Genomic DNA, 24000 nt, shown 5'->3' on the forward strand with positions numbered 1-24000 from the left:
GAAACAGAAACTAGGACCTCACATGGTTTATTGTTTTATATGAACTGAATGTAAAACGGTCACAAGCAAACCACTGTGGAGATTTACAGCCAAACAACAGCTGGACGCGTCTTTAAGTTAAATAATCACATTTAAAAAGGTAGAACTTTGTGTAATAAGATATCAAGGAGAGGTAAAGGTGCACTATTGCTGAGTCATGCTTGTAATCCCATTTACCATCACTGTCCTGACTCAGCGTTTTTCACCAAGAGCCAACGTGGAGTTTTCTCCCTGGAAAACCACTTATCAAGTCCTGAAGTCCAGCTTTCTGTTCTATCAGCTGTTCTGTTATATAATATCTCCAGTTATGTAATGTCATGTGTAACAGCAGCACAATCCTTATTTCTGGTGGCCTCCACCTATTTGTTTTACTTAAAGCTGTTTTCAGTGATTTCACCCACAAAGTGAAGGGAAACTGATCTGACTACCAATCCTCCACGTCATCGTCTCCCTCATGTAGCAACACATGAAGTCTAATTTATCTCCACATCTGCAGACTCACAGGTGAAGCTTTAGATTAGTGGGGAAACATATATGATGCTATATGCTTGTTGCTGGTTAATCTTCTAGAAAATGTAAATATTTCTCTGGTTGGATTGAAAGCCGTCACCCAGTCTGCTGCTCTAGAAATGTTCCTACTGGAAAGCAGGATGAGTCCAAACTACTGACCTGACCTACGTTACAGAGACAGCTGAGAACCGTTCAAATCAGTCTAAAATAAATACAAACATTTTTTATTTACTATTAATAACTCAGAACCATTTTTTCTGTTTTATAATGTTTTTTCTCCACAATAATCTATTAATTCAACTCTCAGCTGCTGAAATCCTTCCTCATGGTCACCTGGACATGTTCAGGAGGGGAGGGGGGCGTGTTCGAGGGGGGAGGGGGTCTGGCAGCATCTGCTTCGGCTGCTCTCGTGTCTGTTCGAACATGCGTGATGTGTTTTTAGCAGCTTGCTAATCGTTTAGCTGCGTTGATTATTGGACTAAAACAGTGAAATGAATCAAATCCAGAGTTTCTTCAGGAATATGAGCTAATATGGAGCAAAGTGAGCTAGCTTATATGGACAAAGTTTAGAAGAGACAAGAAGCTGATGTTCCACAACCTTCCATCAGACCGACCTAACTAACTAACTAACTAACTAACTAACTAACTAACTAACTAACTAACTAACTAACTAACTAACTAACCGACCACCTCGCCTCTGGAAGAACTGGGTGACGTACTGTCCACCCCTCTCTTCTCTCTCCAGTCTCAGCTTTTTCTTTTTAAACTTCCCGATTTTTGAGGCATCCTGCCGTCTTACCATCCACTCGCTGTCTGTCTGTAGCTTTGATGGAGCAGCTGGTGGAGCAGCTGATGGAGCAGGTGGACTGAACCATTTAAGGGAAATACAGAGGGGGTTGGGTATTCAGAAATGTTTCCAAAACAAAGAAACTTAGTGATACCAAGGCTTTGTAACTAAAATGTTTGTGTGATTGTAAGTTTATCGTTGAGTTTTAGATCATTTTGTTAGTATTACAGCTGCATTGAGGCCCTTCTGGGCTCCTGTCAGTCATGGGCCCCTAGAATCCTTCCCCTTTACGCCCCCTTTTCGGCGCCCCAGACAGCTGGATCTGACCCCTATCCTGGGAACAAAGGTGTTACCTACAGACAGACTGTCCAGCTGTGGTCTGGTACTCTGGTGGAGCTGCTGGTCTGTTCTGATGGTCTCTGGCAGACTCAGAGTCACTTATGGATCTCCAGCTGGAGTTCTCTGACCTTTGTTAATGAGTGACTCCTGTTCCAGGAATTCCAGGATTCCTGAGGAGCTGGAAAGATCCTCCTCCAGCTGCAACCCTGCCAACTTCCCCCCAGTTACAGCCAGGAAGTCAGGAGGTCAGGGCTGGGACCGCCAAAATAAAGCACCGTTAAGATAAAGTGAATCAGTCCAAGCCACAGATTCTAAACCCAGGACCACAAAACCTCCTACAGTCAGAGCTGAAGAAGACAGACAGACAGATAGATAGATAGATAGATAGATAGACAGACAGATAGATAGATAGATAGATAGATAGATAGATAGATAGATAGATAGATAGACAGACAGACAGACAGATAGATAGATAGATAGATAGATAGATAGATAGATAGATAGATAGATAGATAGATAGATAGATAGATAGATAGATAGATAGATAGATAGATAGAAAAGAAAAACAACAGATTCAGAGGATAACCGGAAGTTGTTTTAGTGTGTTGTTGCCGCCATCTTGACAGCAGCTCCATCATGAGGCGGGATCAGATGATGGAAACTGAGTCACACTTCCCGATCCACGTGAGACCAGACGGAGGAGAAGGAGAACGAGTCCGCGCGGTCCGTGAAAGAAGCAGGTGGGTCCCAGAACGGGAGCGCGAGGCGCGAATTCACGCGCGTGGCTTGGACTCATGAGTTCAGAACTAATGGGTCAAAACCAGCTCGGTTCCGAGTTAACCCGGACTACAGCAGAAATCTGGTTCCGGTTCTGGTTTATTGCACTGTCAGTGGAAGACCTGTTTCCAAAAACTGTTTTCAAAGCTGCTGACACACACACACACACACACCTGGGCATCAGGAGGTCACGTGGTACAGGAAGTCACACAGGTAAGACATCGAAGTAAAAAAGTTAAGTCAGTGTCAATCATCCTGAGACTGATGAGAGTAATCGGATTACTTAGTAAAGAATAAACTGACATTTAATTAGTAACTATAATTTTAATATAATCCAGCTGCACTGGCTGCCCATTTATTACAGGGTGCATTTTAAAATTCTGGTTTTTACCTATCAAGCCCTACATGACCAGGCACCTGAATACATCAGGGATCTCCTACAGCTCTACGTGCCCAGCAGGTCCCTGATCGAGTCATCTGCTGGTTGTTAAACCAACACGGCTGAAAACTAAGGGGGACAGAGCCTTTGCAGCAGTGGCTCCTGTCCTCTGGAACTCCTTCCTCTAAGCCTGAGATCTGTGGACTCCATGACCTCTTTTTAAACTTGCTTTTACTTAGTTTTATTTGTTTTTATTATCTCTGTATTACTGTTATTTAGTGTTTTGTCTTATTGTGAAGCACTTTGTGATTTTTACCTTGAAAGGTGCTATATAAATAAACATTTACTTACTTACTTTATTTATACAGTTCCAATTCACAACAGCTCAGGTCATACAGTCCAGTCCAGTTTAGTCCACTTCAGCCCAGTTCGCTGTAGTCCAGTTATGATCTAGTTAGGCATCCAGTATGATCCATATTAAAACAAAAACCTTCATCAGAACCAGAACCAGGAAGGAAAACCTGGATAGGTTCTTCCTGTTAACCTTATAAAGACCCAGAACCAGAGGAGGAGAATGGTGGACGTCCAGCAGGTTGTCTTTATTTTTGGCTTTAGACAACAAAATGTCACAACGGAAGTGATGATTCTTTCCACCAATCAGGATCGTAGCGTGTCTAGCTCCACCCTTTAGGGTTGGATCGGTAAGATTGAGACCCTTTCCAGTTTTTAACTGTGGAAACACAAAAAAATGCATAAATGCATATTAACTTGTCCTGGACCGAGTTCTTTACTAACCAGTCCTGTACCGACCCGTGAACTGTATGACCTTCCCTGTACCGACCCTTCCTGTACCGACCCTTCCTGTACCTTCCTGTACCAACACGTCCTGTACTGACCCATCCTGTACCTTCCTGTACCGACCCATCCTGTACCGACCCTTCCTGTACCTTCCTGTACCAACACGTCCTGTACTGACCCATCCTTTACCTTCCTGTACCGACCCATCCTGTACCAGCCCATCCTGTAACGACCCATCCTGTACCTTCCCGTACCGACCCATCCTGTACCAGCCCATCCTGTACCAACCCTTCCTGTACCTTCCTGTACCAACACGTCCTGTACTGACCCATCCTGTACCTTCCTGTACCGACCCTTCCTGTACCTTCCTGTACCAACACGTCCTGTACTGACCCATCCTGTACCTTCCCGTACCGACCCATCCTGTACCAGCCCATCCTGTACCAACCTATCCTGTACCTTCCTGTACCAACCCATCCTGTACCTTCCTGTACCAACACGTCCTGTACTGACCCATCCTGTACCTTCCTGTACCGACCCTTCCTGTACCTTCCCGTACCAACACGTCCTGTACTGACCCATCCTGTACCTTCCTGTAACGACCCATCCTGTACCTTCCTGTACCAACACATCCTGTACCGACCCGTCCTGTACCAACACATCCTGTACCGACCCTTCCCGCACCAACCCGTACCGACCCATCCTGTACCGACCCATCCTGTACCTTCCTGTACTGACCCGTACCGACTAATTCTGTACCGACCTTTCCTGTACCGACCCGTACCGACCCTTCCTGTACCGACCCATCCTGTACCGACCCGTACCGACCCTTCCTGTACCTTCCTGTACCGACCCACCCTTTACCGACCCTTCCCGCACCGACCCGTACCGACCCTTCCTGTACCTTCCTGTACCGACCCATCCTGTACCGACTCTTACTGTACCGATGCGTACCGACCCATCCTGTACCGACCCATCCTGTACCTTCCTGTACCGACCCATCCTGTACCGACCCATCCTGTACCTTCCTGTACTGACCCGTACCGACCAATCCTGTACCGACCCTTCCTGTACCGAGCCATTTTTGGTGGCTTTGGTTCTCAGCTGTGAAAAGGAGCTAGATGCCCAAATCATCTTCTCTCACCGAAATAACGACAGATTCAGATTTCTGCAACGCGCCAGTAATAACTTTGTTGTTTACACATTAATTTATTAAAAACAATTAAGTATAACTGCATTCTAGTTAGTGATTGATTAAAAAAGTTTATTTAAATGTAACGCCAAAACATTAGGGCTGTCAAATGATTGAAACTTTAATCAGATTAATCAACAAATGAATCAAGATTAATCACCATTTTGCCTGAAATCTGCCCGTTTTTACGGCATCGTATCACCAGAACGAGCCGATGCTACAAATATTTACCGTTAATTGACCTTCTCTTGGGTAAACGTCAGATGTCCAATAGTCAGTAAATGCAGCATGTAATGTACTTCTATATGTTGTTCTAAACTATTTCCACCATGTTCTAGATCATAATGCAGAATTCATCGTCATCTCACCAGCCGTCTCCATGGTGATAATTTCTGTCCTAAAAGCAGCAGATGTGACGACTGAAGTTAAACAGCCGACATTGATGAAGAAACTCTGATAAAACTGATGATCTGGATAAAAACTGCTTTTTCCTTTTATCACTGAAGTGTGAGTGTTTGTGCAGCCGTGATAAAAGTCCTACAGCAGCATCACCCAAAGTAACACCTGCTGGTAAAACACATGCTTGTTTTACTCGTTTTTATTCACTTTATTTTCATCAGGTGATCACTTTAGCTGTAATAATCAGTTCATGTAGACCTAAAAAAAGGCCTCATTTGTGCACCTTTTCCCCCTTTAACACAAGCTGTGCAGATAACAGATCATTCTCAGCTTTCTTCATTGATCACATGACTTGTACATCGGTGATATTCGTGGGTGGCAAAAGATGAACAAAGTAGTGCTACCAGCTCGCTCCCACAGCTAGCTTTTCACGTAAAAAAATCTGATGAAAATAACGTCTGAACAGCTTTGAAAGCACATAAAAGAAGTGTATTACCCTCCTGCTAGGGTCATCTAAAACCTCCTTCTAGGGGTCCTACACCAGGGCTGACAGTGTTCCCAGACGGGAGCAGGGTATATAAGGAACGTCGCTAAACACCAGTTCAACATGTCTGTCGACATGTCTTAGTCGGAGAGAAGTTTATAGAAAATTAATTTTGTATGGTTTTCAAGTCTACTCATGGCAGGCTGCTCTGATTCTGAATATATTTATTAATGGAAAATTAAGGCAATGCTTTACTAAATGAAGCAAACTGCAGGGGTTTAACGTTTTTACGTCCCAGGACCAGACACTTCACGTTAGCCTGTTGCTAACAGACATGTGGCTGAGGCTAATCGTGTCGTCCCCTGGGTAAAAGACAAGCCGTCGTCCCCAGCCTATGTCCCGTCCATCTTCCTGTTTGTCTGCACTCCTGAAAAAAGAAGGATCTGGAAAAGCTAGAAAGACGACAGCAAGCAGAAAAGAGAACAAATTACATTAAAGTTTATAAAAACGTTCTCGTTCATTCGTTTTTTTTTAACTTGTCCAGTATCATAGCAGCAAAATGATAATCTGGTTGTTGTATCGTGCTGAACAAATTTGCTCTGCCAAGGGGAGGCCTATGGGTAAGGCTCCTCTTGATAATGTGATTCATTTATTTATTTATTTACTTTGAATCACGGAATCTATGTAATCTTGCTGGACCTGACCGGAGGGGACAGAAAAAGATGGAAAATAGCAAAAAGAGCAAAAGGGAAAGAAGAAAGGAGACAAAAAGATCACAGACAGAAGGAAACGACCCTTCAATCCACACCATCACCAGACAACAAACTGTTACACCTGTACATGAACACACCAGAACATTTCCTACAACTTTTACAAAAGCAGAAACACACACACAGAAAAAAACTAGTCATTAAGAGTTTTTAAATAATAACCAAATCAAAAAGACATAACAGCGACCAGATACTAACTCACAGGAAAAATAAAAAGAAGAATTATGTCTTAGTAAATAAACCCACTGGACAACTCAGTGACTGTGTCAGCATGCAGAGGATGAGGAAGAGGAGTGATCAGTGATGAAGAGTGGTGAGTGAGATCATGCAAATGCGACCACGCCTCTATGGAGGTCAGAGGCAGACCAGGGCCTGGGCCGGGCCCTCAGCAGCAGACCCGGAGCACCAACCCAAGCCACCCCACCACGAAGACGACTCCAGCCCCACCCGAAGGGCGGCAGAGGAGAGCCCCAGCAAGAGCCCCCCAAGGTCGTGAGGCACAGGTCCCAGTGGGCCAAGATCAGCCCCGCCAGGGACCGGCCACCCAGGGCAGCCCAAGCGAAGGGCCCCAGGAGCCCAGAGGCGGCAGCCCCACCCCCAAAGGCAGAGGACCCGCAACATGCCTAGGAGGACCAGGCCCCCCCAGACAGCCACCCGGCGTAGGCCAGCACACACCCCGATGTTACAGCCGCACATCCCGGGAACCAGGGTGCTATCGGCCCCCTCCCCCCACCTACTCCAATCTGCACCCCATCGTTTAACTCTTGAACAGATTCTGGTTCATCCAACCAGAAACACAGAAACGTTGTTCATGTGTAACCGGGAGGACGGTCAGACAAGAAGTTTATACGTAAGTCATGTTTTATGTGAAGCAGCAAATGAACCAAACATTCTCCAGTTTCTCCCAGTGGAAACGCGACCGCGGTGAAACTGGTTGGATGTTCCACTAATCCATTCTCCACCGCGGATCGCCACAGTGACGGGAGGGCTGGCATTGAAATCACCCAGCAGAAGACCTTGTCTTCCTTGGTATGTGACAGAGAGGCGGTACGTTACGGTACCGAAGCGTACAGTATACCTGCGGTACGTTACGGTACCGAGTATACCTGCGGTACGTTACGGTACCGATGCGTACAGTATACCAGCGGTACGTTACGGTACAGAAGCGTACAGTATACCAGCGGTACGTTACGGTACCGATGCGTACAATATACCAGCGGTACGTTACGGTACAGATGCGTACAGTATACCAGCGGTACGTTACGGTACAGAAGTGTACAATATACCAGCGGTACGTTACGGTACAGAAGCGTACAATATACCAGCGGTACGTTACGGTACCGAAGCGTACAGTATACCAGCAGTACGGTACAGAAGCGTACAATATACCAGCGGTACGTTACGGTACAGAAGCGTACAGTATACCTGCGGTACGTTACGGTACCGAGTATACCTGCGGTACGTTACGGTACAGAAGCGTACAGTATACCAGCGATGTGTTACGGTACAGAAGTGTACAATATACCAGCGGTACGTTATGTTACAGAAGCGTACAGTATACCAGCGGTACGTTACAGTACCGAAGCGTACAGTATACCTGCGGTACGTTACGGTACCGAGTATACCTGCGGTACGTTACGGTACAGAAGAGTACAGTATACCAGCGATGTGTTACGGTACAGAAGTGTACAATATACCAGCGGTACGTTATGGTACAGAAGCGTACAGTATACCAGCGGTACGTTACGGTACCGAAGCGTACAGTATACCAGTGGTACGTTACGGTACAGAAGTGTACAATATACCAGCGGTACGTTACGGTACCGAAGTGTACAGTATACCTGCGGTACGTTACGGTACAGAAGTGTACAATATACCAGCGGTATGTTACGGTACTGAAGCGTACAGTATACCAGCGGTACGTTACGGTACAGAAGTGTACAATATACCAGCGGACCGTTACGGTACAGAAGCGTACAATATACCAGCGGTACGTTACGGTACCGAAGCGTACAGTATACCAGCGGTACGTTACGGTACCGATGCGTACAATATACCAGCGGTACGTTACGGTACCGATGCGTACAGTATACCAGCGGTACGTTACGGTACAGAAGCGTAAAATATACCAGCGGTACGTTACGGTACAGAAGCGTAAAATATACCAGCGGTACGTTACGGTACCGAAGCGTACAGTATACCAGCGGTACGTTACGGTACAGAAGCGTACAGTATACCAGCAGTACGGTACAGAAGCGTACAATATACCAGCGGTACGTTACGGTACCGAAGCGTACAGTATACCTGCGGTACGTTACGGTACCGAGTATACCTGCGGTACGTTACGGTACAGAAGCGTACAGTATACCAGCGGTACGTTACGGTACAGAAGCGTACAGTATACCAGCGGTACGTTACAGTATATAAGCGTACAGTATACCAGCGGTGCGTTACGGTACAGAAGCGTACAGTATACCAGCGATGTGTTACGGTACCGAAGCGTACAGTATACCAGCGATGTGTTACGGTACCGAAGCGTACAGTATACCAGCGATGTGTTACGGTACAGAAGCGTACAGTATACCAGCGACTCGTTACGGTACCGAAGCGTACAGTATACCAGCGATGTGTTACGGTACAGAAGCGTACAGTATACCAGCGATGTGTTACGGTACAGAAGCGTACAGTATACCAGCGATGTGTTACGGTACCGAAGCGTACAGTATACCAGCGACTCGTTACGGTACCGAAGCGTACAGTATACCAGCGACTCGTTACGGTACCGAAGCGTACAGTATACCAGCGACGCAATACGGTACAGAAGCGTACAGTATACCAGCGATGTGTTACGGTACAGAAGCGTACAGTATACCAGCGATGTGTTACGGTACCGAAGCGTACAGTATACCAGCGACTCGTTACGGTACAGAAGCGTACAGTATACCAGCGACGCGTTACGGTACCGAAGCGTACAGTATACCAGCGATGTGTTACGGTACAGAAGCGTACAGTATACCAGCGATGTGTTACGGTACCGAAGCGTACAGTATACCAGCGATGTGTTACGGTACCGAAGCGTACAGTATACCAGCGATGTGTTACGGTACAGAAGCGTACAGTATACCAGCGGTGCGTTATGGTACCGAAGCGTACAGTATACCAGCGACGTGTTATGGTACAGAAGCGTACAGTATACCAGCGACGTGTTACGGTACAGAAGCGTACAGTATACCAGCCACATTGAGACACGTTACCTAACATCATGTCTCTGGACGGCTCCTTCCACCTGATACACAGTTAAATTACTACAATCATCACGTTCATTACTGATAATAACCACTAATAAAGTACTCAGTATTTACATCAATATCTCCTTAATGAACACTTGTTTGTCATGGAGCCATACAGTAATAATGAGATCATTATTATGTTTATATAATCTATAAATTTACATTAATTAACTACAGTGGTGGAGTTATGCAGTAGTAACAGTATTAATAATAATAATAATAATAATAATAATGGTCTACATATTACATCCTACACTCCACACAATGGTATAATCGGACTGTAAAGTAGTAGTGGGAACAGTTACCATGGTAATAATATTTCTGGTAAATATTAGACTAGACTAGTCACTCCTTCCTGTTCATGAGTGTTTTCATATAAATATGTGATAAACTACATATTTACTTAAAATGACTAAAATTGTGATATTTAACATAAAAATGTGGAACAGACATATCTGGTCAGGTATTTTTCAGTATTGATCTGCATCATTGCAGACCAGAACCAGATCTAACCAGGTTCTGTTCTGTCTGACAGGTTCTGGTCCCGAGTCCATGGAGGAGGTCTGACTGAGGAGGTTCTGAGAAGCTGAAGATGGCGTTACCGAGCAGATCTGCCGCCTCCTCCGTCCTCCTGTCTGCTGGGATGGAAACGCCGGCGCTGCAGCGCAACGTTCCAGCCCTGGAGATCAAACTGGGCGCGCTGGTGGTCCTGCTGTCCGTCACGCTGCTGTTTGGGTTCGTCCCCCTCTGCATCGTCCGGAGGACGGGCTGCTGCAGCGTGGACCCCGGTAGGTGGATGAAGATGTTCACAGACAGAAAAATAGACGTTAAACTGTTTCAGCTGGAAGATTTTGACCCTTAAACTTCCATCGTATCTCCCCGAGGTCCATCTCCTCCTCCACCAGGAGCGGTGGTGTGTAGCTCTGTGGGGTAAATGTGATGGATATTTTACCCTTTAGCTGATCTACAGAGGTTTTCCAGCATTTCTATCCCGTCCAGGAGGTTTACAATTCAGCCACTAAATGTAGTTTTATTCAGAGACTCTATCTGGTAAATCCACAATGATCCATGATAACAGCATTATTTATCACATTTCATCATAAAAACATCACTATTCTATTCTATTCTATTCTATTATTCTATTCTATTCTATTATTCTATTCTATTATTCTATTCTATTCTATAAACAGACTATGGCATTAAAAAGCCATGAGGCGGATTAAAGTGCTCGTGTTGGTTTATTAGATGATCAGCACTTCTGCCAGTCCTGTAGGCTAACTGCAGCGGGTCCATCACTGGGTCCGTTATCTTGATGATGTGGTCCTTCTCTCCGTGGCTTTGAAGACCAGAGAGGTGAGCCACAGGTCTGAGGTCATGCAGGACCTTAGCGGGGCCCTGTTTCGAGATGGGAATCGGTGTCCAGTATTACCACATCGGCTGGGACTGGGCTGCTGGTCACAGACCCCTGAAACACACCTCCCAGCGGCTCAGCACAGTTCAGATGTTATCTGGTCCTGGAGATGTGCTCATTTGGTCCTTTTGAGGGCTTTCACCACGTCTGTAGAGCTGATTGAGAGACCTGAGCTGGCAGGGCTCAGCGTGGAGAGGATGGATCTTAGCTGGATGCTGTTGTCCTTTTCAAACCTGGTAGAAAATGTTCAGATCATTGAGGAGGGAAGTGAAACTGCTGCCTGCAACCTGGATGGAATTACAGCTGGAGGGGACGGAGTTCACAGCAGCCATGATCCAGGTGTGTTAACGTAGGGTTACCTGCAAGGTATGCGGAGGTTTCCCTCTGTAAAGCAGCTCCACCCTTTTTATTTCATTACTATTTATCATTCCTCTGTTGCTAAGAGACCTCTATTTAGACCAGGAAGTGAAGCCACTTCCTGTCAAACTTTCCACCAATCACATGTCTTGAAGCTTTAAGGGATAATAGACAAACGAAGAAGGAGGGAAATTTTCCTGAGAGGAGCTCAGGAACAGATCTGATCATGTGACCTATTACATAGCGAGATAAAGACTTTCCAGCCCGAATCCTGGTAGGCTCCTTTTGTTCCGTTCTCCGTCCAGGTGATCCAAAACTGCTTCAGTCGCCTCGAGGTCCGGGTTCTGGGGAGGATCCATTCCTCCATCAGACCTGTTGAGGTCCGGGTTCTGGGGAGGATCCATTCCTCCATCAGACCTGTTGAGGTCCGGGTTCTGGGGAGGATCCATTCCTCCATCAGACCTGTTGAGGTCCGGGTTCTTGGGAGGATCCGTCCCTCCGTCAGACCTGTTTCCACTGATCTTCAGTCCAGTTCTTCAGCTGAAGGTCCAGATGCATCTCTCAGGTCCTGGTTCAGGTCTTTGCTGGTTTTACAGATGAAACTAAAGAAATGGGAACAAATGAAGCGTCTTTGTGACAAAGAGCCTAAAGATCCAGTTTAAACCGGGTCTTTGCTGAGTCGTCTGTTATGTGTCGACACAACAAAACACCTTCATTTAAATTTAGTTTGATCAAACATCCCAGTTGACTTTATTCCGAGAAAAGTTCAGTTCTTGTTATATTTAATTAATAAATATGCAAATTAGTGTTTCAAAGAATTAAATAGAATCTGTCAGTAAGTCATGAAGTCTGAACAAGTTTCTGATTCATTTGCAACAAGTTTCACTTTATTTCAGTTTCAGTCTTTTTTTTATTTTAGGATATTTTAATAGTCTGGTATTAATATTTCATCAATATTGTTATTATTCATCAGTTTATATATATATATATATATATATATATATATATATATATATATATATATATATATATATATATAATTATATTATATATCTTAGAATTGTTTTTAAATTAGATATATTTCTAATTCGTAGATTCATTTAAGTCTAATCTCTTTTTCTCTAAACATATTTTATTTACATTTGTTTCTGTGTCTAATGTGTGACCTCTAAATGAATAAGTGGAAATATATTAAAAATAAATATTTAATAAATAGCATAAATAAATAAATTATAATCTATTTTTTTCTATATTCACTAATAAATCAATTATATTTTGCAAATATTTAAAATAATATAATAATTATAATAGTGTTATAAGAACATGATTGTTTTACCATAATACATTTATTATTAATTATAAAATCTTAATTAATGTTAATAATAAATAAAAATACATTTTAATAAGAATAAATAAGTTTAAATTAAATTAATAGAAAAGATGAGATGTAGCATCTCCTTTGCAAGGGGGACCAATAAAACCCAGACATAATATTTCTCATATAATACAACAAACATGCAATACAACACTGTTCACAACACCAAGACAATACAGGACACAGCGTCTAACCTGGAACCAGTCCCGCTCACACAGGCCTGTTCTCCAGCCGTTTTCACGTACAAATAACAGACGTTTCTCAGTTACGTTTGACACGGGTGCAGGTTAACACATAAGGAAGGAAGCAGCATTACAAACACCGACAGACTGTTTTAAGGTACCTGCCTCCTTCTGAACTAAAGGAACAGTAAAGCAGAGAATTTCTGAGCTTCGTAAGGTTGGTGTGAAAGGAACTAAACAACATTTTAGATATGGATGCACATAAAAAAAGCACGCTGCACCGTCGTCTCCCGTCAGGCTGTAACCAATGAAGTTTCTCATGTAGTGAACAGTGATGAGTTCTGTAAGGAGTTTATATCTGCAGAGTAATAAATAAGACATTTAATGGTTTAAGATATATATCGTATGTATTTTGGTAAGTTATGTCAGCATAATTGATAATGGGTAAGATCAACTAGGAGACAATTTTCTTTAATTGTGTGTAAAGCGATTAGATGATCGGTACAGAGGCGTTAAGCAAGAGTAAGTTTGTCTGATTATATAATTAATACGTGGTTTAAATTTTAGTTCTGGGTCTTGCAGGACACCTCAATATTTCACTGCAGCTTGTTCATTAACGAGAAATTTTCAAAATAGATATTTAAATTTACTGAATGAAGAGAATTCTGGGTACCAAATAGCATGCAAGTAGATTAATTTAAGCTAAGTTTTTACAAATATGCTTTTAGTGAGTTTATAATTAAATTCAAACCATCGTGTAGTAGATTTTGTAGATTAGGTATCTCTGAGCCTGACAGATAGACGACAGTGTCATCAGCGTACAGATGGGTCTGCAAATTGATACAGACTTGAGGAAAGCCGTTAATAAAAATAGAAAGTAAAAGGAGGTCAAGAGTAGAGCCCTGTGGCACACCTTTTACCACAATACAACGACCAGACTGATGACCATCAAAAACAAGAAATTGACGTCTGTTGTGTAAATAGGCACTGAACCATAAAAGAGCGTTCCTACTGAGTCCAACAGAGTTGAGTTTTACCAGAAGTAAGTGTCTAGATCAGTGCTATTCAATTCGTTCCTACGAGGGCCGCAATCCAGCAGGTTTTTCATATATCCCTGTTTCAACACACCTGCATCAAATTAATGGATCTAACAGCCAATCAAGTTCTGCACAATGACTAATTAATTTGAGTCAGGTGTGTTGAAACAGGGATACATGGAAAACTTGCTGGATTGCGGCCCTCGTAGGACCGAATTGAATAGCCCTGGTCTAGATCTATGTGACTAGATCAAAAGCTTTAGAAAGACCAAGAAATACAGCCCCTGTATTCTGATTCTGATCAAAGGAAGAGAACACATCTTTTGTAAATTTAAGCAGGGCAGTAGTTGTTGAATAGCCAGAGTGAAAGCCTGATTGATTAGGAGATAAGATGTCCAAATATTATAATGATTATATAATCATATTATAATCAAATTGTATAGTTGATGGAAAATTTATTTTTCTAATAATTTGGTGATGGTACATAGGATAGGTGTTACCCTCGCAGTTTTCTAGATGAGGGGAATGGAGCACGTGTTTATGGATTAAACCGATCGGTTAGTGGGTAAACAAGTACGCCAGATCCAAGTCTAAGAAATTTCACTTCTAGGCCATCAGGACCCACACTACTGTTATTTTTAAGTTCATTTATTGCTTGTTGAACATCTGAATATGAAAACTGAAGGAAAATGATGCCTCAGGGACTACTTTGTTTAGTGAACCTGTAAGATGTGAATGATTAGTCGTACACTAAAGGAAAAGTGTTGATTAAAGACTTCTGAGATTGAGTTATTATTAACATTGACATGACTGGTTGTATTTCCTCTAGATCTGTTAAAAAGCTGATCCAGATGACACCAAAATAATTTAGGATTATTATGGTTTTCAGTAAAGCTTCCTTATAATAATTTGACTTGGAATGATTTCTAAGCTGACGTATCTCTCCCAGTCAGCAGTCTTTAGATTTCCTGTATTTAGTCCAAGCTTGATCTCGTTTATAAAGGTTAATTAAGTCAGGACTAATCCATGGAAGCTGTCTTCCTGCTTCCTTATGAACTCACTTGCTGCTCTGGCGCTTTGCTTCAATTTTTATGCTGCTTTTCCCCCTTTTTTTTACTTACAAACCCACCCACAGTAGTTTTTTAAATACCTACACACAGCTGAAGCCACGTAGCACTCACTAAAGCTAAGTAGCTTGGAAAGGTGCTAACGCTAGGCTAATGAGCAGCAGGATGTCTTCCATCTCCACAGAGACTACCAAGACTTATTTAAGAAGATAACAGCGCTGGAGGTGAAATTTTGCCGCCTTGAAGTTAATATTGAAGTAAATGGTCGGTGTGGAAATGAAACGACCTTGCCACTGATTCAAAACAGCGGAGATGAGCAAGCTAACAGACGGCTAAAAGGCACAGATAACACTACCAAGAAAGAGGCAGCCTCTGTGAATTACAGTAAATCATCGGGTAAAAATCCTCCCCGGAACTGGTACAAAACCAGAAAGTAAACCCTGCCTTCTGGAAAAGGAGGACAACGTATCTCAGGCTGGTGCAGCGAGCTGAAGTCTGAGACCGACTGGTCTCCACTCCCTACAAAACAAAGCACCTCTTCTACCCTCTACATGGTAGGAAACAGGACACCCAGACTGGGAAGGTTAACAACAAACCTCCAAAGCGCCTGAATGTGGAACTACAGAACATCGGAGGACTTGGATCTTTATGGACGACCATCTATCCCCTCTTTTTTTTTTTTTTTTTTTTCTTTCTTTTTTTTAACTTGTCCTGTCCAGCATCATAGCAGCAAAATGATAATCTGGTTTCTGTATCGTGCTGAACAAATTTGCTCTGCCAATGGGAGGTCTATGGGTAAGGCTCCTCTTGATAATGTGATTAATTTATTTATTTATTTACTTTGAATCACAGAATCTATGTAATCTTGCTGGACCTGACCGGAGGGGACAGAAAAAGATGGAAAATAGCAAAAAGAGCAAAAGGGAAAGAAGAAAGGAGACAAAAAGATCACAGACAGAAGGAAACGACCTTCAATCCACACCATCACCAGACAACAAACTGTTACACCTGTACATGAACACACCAGAACATTTCCTACAACTTTTACAAAAACAGAAACACACACACAGAAAAAACAGGGCTGCCAGTCATTAAGAGTTTTTAAATAATAACCAAATCAAATCAAAAAGACATAACAGCGACCAGATACTAACTCACAGGAAAAATGCAAAATTTTTTTTTTTTTTTTATAATTATGGCTTAGTATTAAAAACCCACTAGACAACTCAGTGACTGTGTCAGCATGCAGAGCATGAGAAACAAGGAGTGATCAGTGATGAAGAGTGGTGAGTGAGATCATGCAAATGCGACCACGCCTCCACGGAGGCCAGAGGCAGACCAGGGCCTGGGCCGGGCCCTCAGCAGCAGACCCGGAGCACCAACCCATGCCACCCCACCACAAAGACGACTCCAGCCCCACCCGAAGGGCGGCAGAGGATAGCCCCAGCAAGAGCCCCCCACGGTCCCGGGGCACAGGCCCCAGTGGGCCAAGATCAGCAGCCGCCGGCCCCGCCAGGGACCGGCCCACCCAGGGCAGCCCAAGCGAAGGGCTCAGGGCCCCAGGAGCCCAGAGGCAGCCGCCCCACCCCCCAAAGGCAGAGGGCCCGCAACATGCCTAGGAGGACCAGGCCCCCCCAGACAGCCACCCGGCGTAGGCCAGCACATACCCCGATGTTACAGCTGCACACCCCGGGAACCAGGGTGCTATCGGCCCCCTCCCCCCACTCCCTATCTACTTCAACCTGCACCCCATATAACCCCACACTCACACCCTCCCCCATGCCGCACCCACAATCACTCACCACCACACAATCACGCCACACACAACCCTCCCACCATGCCCTGTGGGGGACACCCCAGGCGGACCAGCGGACAGCGAGCCCCAACCCCCATAGAGCCAGCAGCCCACCAGCGCAGCCACCCCGGGACCCGGCCCCGGGGCAACCACCCCCACAAGTATCCCTGTCTCACACCCCAGCACCTCCCCCTATAATCCCCCGAATCCCACTCAGCCCTCCTTCAAACCCCTACACCCCCCCTGCCCCCGGGCCATACCCTGGGTCCCAGGGTGTCAACCAGACACCAGGGCATGCACCAACCCACACCACGGCAGCACATCCGGGCAGGCCCAGACCCCAGGCACATACGGAGCCCACCACCCCGGAGGGAGGAGGACCACCCCCGGGCACCAGAGCCCAGAACCCCCGCCCAGCCCGCCCCAGAATAGCCCAGCCACCAGTGGCCTCACCCCCCGCCACGACCATCTATCCCAGGACTGCGAGGTGAGGACTGATAACCGGTCAGGAAGGACAAGGCCGCGGGGAAAGCTGAAGGCTGGGCCTGAAACTCTGATTACTGGTGATTCTGCTGTAAATGATGTTCAGAGGAAGGAACAGCAAAGTCCTTTGCTTCCCTAAAGATGTGATCAGTGACCTGCAGGAGAGGATTCTGGAAGCCGTGGCTGAGAGCCATGGTTCTACATACAGGGTCACATGATGTGTCCCAGCACCAATCTGAGGTTGAGAACCAGGACCAGGACTTTACTGTACTGTTAGACCAGCGAGCTCTCTGAAAGCAGCAGTTTTCATCAGTGGACCTGGTCCTCCATCAGAAGAGGAGAGATTCAGTAGATTCCTGCCACTTAATAACTGGCTTCTATCCACAAACTGCTTTTATTAACAACTTTTACATGTTTTGGTAACGCAGCTTCTTTTTAAGGCAAAAGTATTAAATGTGAACAAGTCAGGAGTGAAACTGTTCACCTCCAACTTTTTACTTCCTCTATCATCCCTCTGCACTCGGTGCCCAGACTGAGATCCAGGAGGAGTTCTCTCCCAGGATAGACCAACCAGAACCCAGAGGAGCCACATCCGCCCCCACCCAGCCTCCAGAACCCAGAGGAGCCCTATCTGCCCCCACCCAGCCTCCAGAACCCAACCAGAACCAAGAGGAGCCGCATCCGCCCCCACCCAGCCTCCAGAACCCAACCAGAACCAAGAGGAGCCGCATCCGCCCCCACCCAGCCCCCAGAACCCAACCAGAACCCAGAAGAGCCGCATCCGCCCCCACCCAGCCTCCAGAACCCAACCAGAACCAAGAGGAGCCGCATCCGCCCCCACCCAGCCTCCAGAACCCAACCAGAACCCAGAGGAGCCGCATCCGCCCCCACCCAGCCCCCAGAACCCAACCAGAACCAAGAGGAGCCGCATCCGCCCCCACCCAGCCTCCAGAACCCAACCAGAACCAAGAGGAGCCGCATCCGCCCCCACCCAGCCCCCAGAACCCAACCAGAACCCAGAGGAAGAGATGACACACAGGTATATATTACAATGTCACCAGGAGACCGAGGCCCCGTACAGGCTCTTGGTAAATGTAATGAGGAGATTAATGACTGGATGTGTCTGAACTTTGTTCAGTTAAACAAAAACTAAACTGAGGTGATGGTTTTTGGAGCCAAAGAGAAACAATTAAAGGTCACAACAGAGCTTCAGTCTATACACCTAAAAACCACCAACCAGACCAGAAATCTGGGTGTATTGATGGACTCAGACCTAAACTTTGAGAACCACATGAAGGGAACCACAAAGTCAGCCTACTATCAGCTTAAGAACATATCAAGGGTAAAAGATGTGATGTCTCAGCAGGACCAGGAAAAACTAGTCCAGCTTCCATCTTTAGTGGGCTTGATTATTGTAACAGAGTTTTTACAGGTTCTACCTAAAACATCAGTCAGACACCTGCAGCTGATCCAGAACTCTGCTGCTCCAGTCCTCACTAAGACCAAGAAAGTGGACCACATCAGTCCAGCTCTGAGGTCTTTACACTGGCTGCCTGGTCCAGTCAGAGGATAGACTTTAAAGTTCTGCTGCTGGTCTAGAAAGATCTGAATGGTTTAGGACCAACATACATCAGAGACCTCTTGACCCAGTATGAACCTACCAGAACCCTCAGGTCATCTGGATCCAGGTTCTTATCAGTTCCAGAGTCAGAACCAGACATGGAGAAGCTGCATTCAGCTTCTATGCTCCACATGTCTGGAACAAACTCCCAGAAAGCCTCAGATCAGCTGAAATACTCAGTTTATTTAGATCCAGGTTAAAGACCCACCTGTTCTCTGCTGCTGGACTAGTTTTTATTTACAGTCCAGATCTGGATCTGGTTCTTTAAACTGGAATCATGTTTAAATATTGTCTTTCCCCAAACTGGAACTTTATTTCTTGCATTTTATTCATTTTATTTTTGCTTTTTCTTTCTGTTTTTGTTAATTAATTTTATTTCTTTTAATCTTTGTGTTTTAATGCTCTTTCTGCTGGAATGTTTATGTAAATCACTTTGAATTGTCTTGTACAAGAAATGTGTTGTACAAATAAATTAGCCTCATCTTCCTTCGTGTTTGTCATGTTTATCAGTTACTTTAAGCACTTCAGAGTAGAAAAATTCAAACGCATCTGTGACATAGGGGGTCAGCTGAAATCTAGTCCAGTTAATATTAGCAAGGTCGTTCAGGAAGGCTCAGTATTGATTTCTCACATTAATATATCTGGTGGAAGTGTAGCCATTTTAATTTTCCATACACAAAACACTGTTGAATGGTCGTGGAAGCAGTCGGACATCACACCAGATGTCAGTATTCGGCCCGGATTTGTGACCAGTATCCAGTCTATGGAAGTGGAGGAATGGATGTTGGTTCCTTTGTTAACTGTGAGGTTGGCGCCGGCTGCCAGGCCTCTGTCACTGGAGGAGCAGCGATGGAGTCAGTTACTGTCGAAGTCTTCTAGAGTAATCATCATGTGTGTGAAAGAATGAACTGCTGATATTTTACATCAGTCTAATGAGGCAGCAGGAGGTCTGTGTGTTAGAGATGATTCATTTTTCATCTCTAACACACATTTCCTGTGTATAAACAGCAAAAAAACAGAGGTCATTATTTTTGGTAAATCTGACCTGCTGGCAGGATGCAGCAGCGTTATTGGTACCCTGGACTTATTTATTCATTCTTTTATTAAAAACCTTGGTGTTTTATTTGATTCTAACCTCAGATTTGACAGGCAGGTTTGTGCACTAGTCCAGTCTAGCTTTTATTAGCTGAGGCTTATCAGCAGAATTAAACCTTACCTTCCCCGTGAGGCCCTAGAAAGGGTTATTCACGCTTTCATTTTCTCTAGACTGGACTACTGCAACTCCCTTTATTCTGGGATTGATAAATCTCTTCTGCACCGTCTCGTGCTGATTCAGAACTCAGCTGCCCTCTTACTAACGGGTACCAGACGGCGGGAGCACATTACGCCAGTGCTGCGATCCCTTCACTGGCTGCCTGTTGCTTTTAGAATTTCTTTTAAACTCTTACTCTTGACTTTTAAATGTTTACATGGTCTAGCACCTCTTTATTTGTCCGAGTTGCTTTACGACCACCGTCCTGGTAGGGACGGAAAATCAATTCAGGTTAGTAGTCCCGAGGACTCGGTTAGTCACTCGGGGAGACAGAGCTTTCTCCGTGGTGGCTCCAAAACTTTGGAATGGACTTCCTCTCTCTGTGAGGTCTGCCAGAGATTTGAATAATTTTAAATGTCTTTTGAAAACTTATCTTTTTACTTTAGCTTTTAACCCTGGAGAGCAGGATCATTAGGCTAGGTCTTTTAATTTAATTATATTTTTATCTGTCTGTTTTACTGTTTTAAACTGCTTGTTTCATTGTGATTTGATGTTTTATTTGTTGTCATTTCATCTGTACAGCACTTTGGGTACCCTGGGGTATGAGAAGGTGCTATAGAAATAAAGGTTGATTGATTGATTGATTGATTATTGGGAAAAATGATATTAATAGACAGGAATTCAAAGTTAACTGGCTCCACATCAGGAGATGTGTAAGATATATAACATGAACTTTTAAAAACATTTCTGCTTTATTTAATTTCTGAATCAGGGTGTGTGTGTGTGTGTATCTGTGTGAACGCTGACATCGTGTTTCCTCCCTCAGACTTTCGCCATCTGCTGCTGAGTCTGATCAGCTGCTTCGCTGGAGGCGTCTTCTTGGCCACCTGCCTGCTGGACCTGCTGCCCGACTACCTGCAGGGCATCGGGGATGCCTTCAGCACCGCCGGCATCGTAGTAAGACCATGATGTCCCCCCTCTCCGTCCCCTCTCACCGCCACCTCACCGTCCCCTCACCGTCCCCCCTCACCGTCTCCTGACCGTCCCCTCACCATCCCCTCACCGTCCCCTCAACATCCCCCCTCATCGCCCCACCTCAGCGTCCTAACCCCCTCACCCCCCCCCCCCCCAAACCACATATCTCACTCATCTCAGATTTTAATGAATAATAGTAATTAGCTAAAGTGTTGTGCGATGTTTGTTTTTACTTCATCTTTAATCACTGCTGGACAGACACTAAGAACCAGAAATCATCAGTTTTATTTTTATCGTGATTGGCTGGTTAACTTCAGTCGTCCCACCGCTGCTTCTTGATGTTGATCCACCTCTTATCACCATGGAGACGGCAGGATGAATCCCGAAGTAGGGTCTAGATCAGGTTCTTAACCTTTTAATCTCACCGACCACCTCAGAAAATTTCCGTTCTAGATACTAAATCCATTAGATCTGGTCTCTAAATCCAGCTCAAAAAATGAATGGAAAAAACAATGTGTACCCAGCTCAGAACTGGACCGGGTTTCTGATCTTCTTCTCTTCCCGTCTCAGCTCCAGTTCCCTCTGCCGGAGTTCATCGTGGCCATGGGCTTCTTCCTGGTCCTGGTCCTGGAGCAGATTGTCCTGGCCTTCAAGGACCAGTCTTCCTCTCTCCCGGAGGAACACCGGGCTCTGATAGCGGACTCCCACGTCCAGGCGGAGGGGGGCGCTCCCCAGCCCAACCGCAGGGCTTCTGTGGAGTCCGACAGCCACTTTCACGTGGACTTTGGTTCTCAGTCGGCACTGCGAACCTTCATCCTGGTCTTCTCGCTCTCTCTGCACTCGGTGTTTGAGGGTCTGGCGGTGGGGCTGCTGGAGGAGAGCGAGGAGGTCCTGGAGGTCTGCCTGGCCCTGATGATCCACAAAAGCATCATCTCCCTCAGCCTGAGCTTCCAGCTGTCTCAGGGCCGGCTGCGGCGCTCGGCCATGGTCGGCTGCCTGCTGGTGTTCGCCATCATGTCCCCGCTGGGCATCGCGCTGGGCGTCGGCCTCACCGAGACTAGGACGTCCCCCCAGCACCAGCTGGCCCGCTGCTCGCTGGAGGGGCTGGCCACTGGGACCTTCATCTACATCACCTTCATGGAGACCCTACCCCACGAGCTGGCCTCCTCCAGGAGCCGCATCCCCAAGGTGGCCATGATGCTGCTGGGCTTCACCGTGGTCACCGGCGTGCTCTTCATCAAGCTGTAAGCATGGCAACGCAGCTGAGGCCTCGCTACGCACTGGTTTTAAATGTTTAATGGCCCCACACGAGACCTCTGACATGGACCAGAACAGAATCTGGAGTCCAGAACTGGATTAGAACTGCAAGCTGAAGGAGACGTCAGAGACGAATGGACAGAAACTAACCTGAAGAGGAAGATGAGGATGGTGAACGGCGCTGAAAGAAGATCATTGGCTGCCGTCCCGGTCCAGATAGATCCTATCAGGTCCATTCGTCCAATCGGATCCGATCGGATTTGTCTCTTCGGTTCGGTTCAAATTAAGTCATCTTCATTAAATGAACGAGCTTCATTTTTATCCACAAAGTTGCAATAAGCCAGTTTTTCTTCTTCTGGTTCAGGTCGTCTCCGTCTGAGTGTTTCTCAGTCCAGGTCCTCAGGACCCGCTGCCTGCAGGTCTTAGATGTGTTCCTACTCCAACAAACCTGATTCAGATTCATGAACGTCCTCATCCAGGTCTCTGCAGCCTGTTGCCGAGACATTCAGCTCGTCCAGGTGTGTTAAAGAAGGGGCCACCTCTAAAACCTGCAGGGATGTGGGTCCTGAGGACCTGGACCGAGGACCGGACTGCTTTACAGCACAGCTGATCACAACTTTTAGTTTAGTTTCCATGGAAACGCTGATGTTTGAGTTTGGAATCGGATCAAAGTCTGTCTGAATGAACATGGATGAAGTTCCAAACACCAGCTCGTATCTCCAGCATCATGAGTCTTCCTCTTCCTCTCTGACCATCGTCATCATCTGGAACCTGCTGCTGCAGCAGCCAGTAGAGAACCCGGGATCCTTGTTGGTTGGGTTTTCCAGTCCATTCCTGTTAGATCCAGATTTCCTGGTTGTTGTCCGACCCTGGAAGGTCCTGACCGTGGTGGTCTCTGTCCTTGTCCTTTCCAGATGTTTCCAGAACATTCTGCTCTGTGGACGCTGGAAAACCAAAGTTCTTTCCAGCCTGTCTGAGGAACAGTTCTAGATTATTCTCTATGGAGTTTGGACCAAAGTGGAACCCTGCTCCATCCTGGCTGAAAAGACACTCTTCCTTAAAGGGCGTACGTGGACCTTTCTGAAGTATTTGTAGACACTCCAGGGCGTGTAAGAAAATAAAAAACACTCGTCTTCTTTTAAAGGAAAAATGATCCTGTAAAATGAAAAGAATGTGTTGTTGCTTTAGTTCCACATGTTGGTAGAGACGATTTCACAGTTTCATTATACATTTTAATAAACCAGATTGTGATGGTACAGCGTTGTTTACCTCCATTTGTTTGTAAAAGACTTTAAAAACAACAGCAGCCACTGACCAAAGAGGTAAACCGAGGAATTACCTCGGCCTCAGAAAAAGTCTAAAATGATTGTACTAAACCAAAAAAAAAAGCTTTTCATTGGTTTGGAGGAACCTGGCTGATACAT

General features: G+C 45.4%; 1 protein-coding gene across 2 annotated transcripts; it reads left to right on the top strand.

Annotated features, from left to right (window-relative positions):
- Nucleotides 1-2319: 2319 nt before the first annotated feature.
- On the top strand, nucleotides 2320-23627 carry LOC121641555 (zinc transporter ZIP1-like). 2 transcript variants are annotated; one of them, XM_041987774.1, is made up of 4 exons: nucleotides 2320-2415; nucleotides 10300-10552; nucleotides 21171-21301; nucleotides 21890-23627. In XM_041987774.1, exons 2-4 carry the CDS (start codon nucleotides 10357-10359, stop codon nucleotides 22565-22567), a joined length of 1005 nt encoding a protein of 334 aa, XP_041843708.1. In that variant the 5' UTR covers nucleotides 2320-2415; nucleotides 10300-10356; the 3' UTR covers nucleotides 22568-23627. The 2 variants fall into 2 exon arrangements, with proteins under 2 accessions (XP_041843708.1, XP_041843709.1); XM_041987775.1 differs by lacking the exon at nucleotides 2320-2415 and adding an exon at nucleotides 2422-2665.
- Nucleotides 23628-24000: the final 373 nt, after the last annotated feature.

This window comes from Melanotaenia boesemani, chromosome 6 (assembly GCF_017639745.1).
Source record: "Melanotaenia boesemani isolate fMelBoe1 chromosome 6, fMelBoe1.pri, whole genome shotgun sequence".
Lineage (NCBI taxonomy): Eukaryota > Metazoa > Chordata > Actinopteri > Atheriniformes > Melanotaeniidae > Melanotaenia > Melanotaenia boesemani.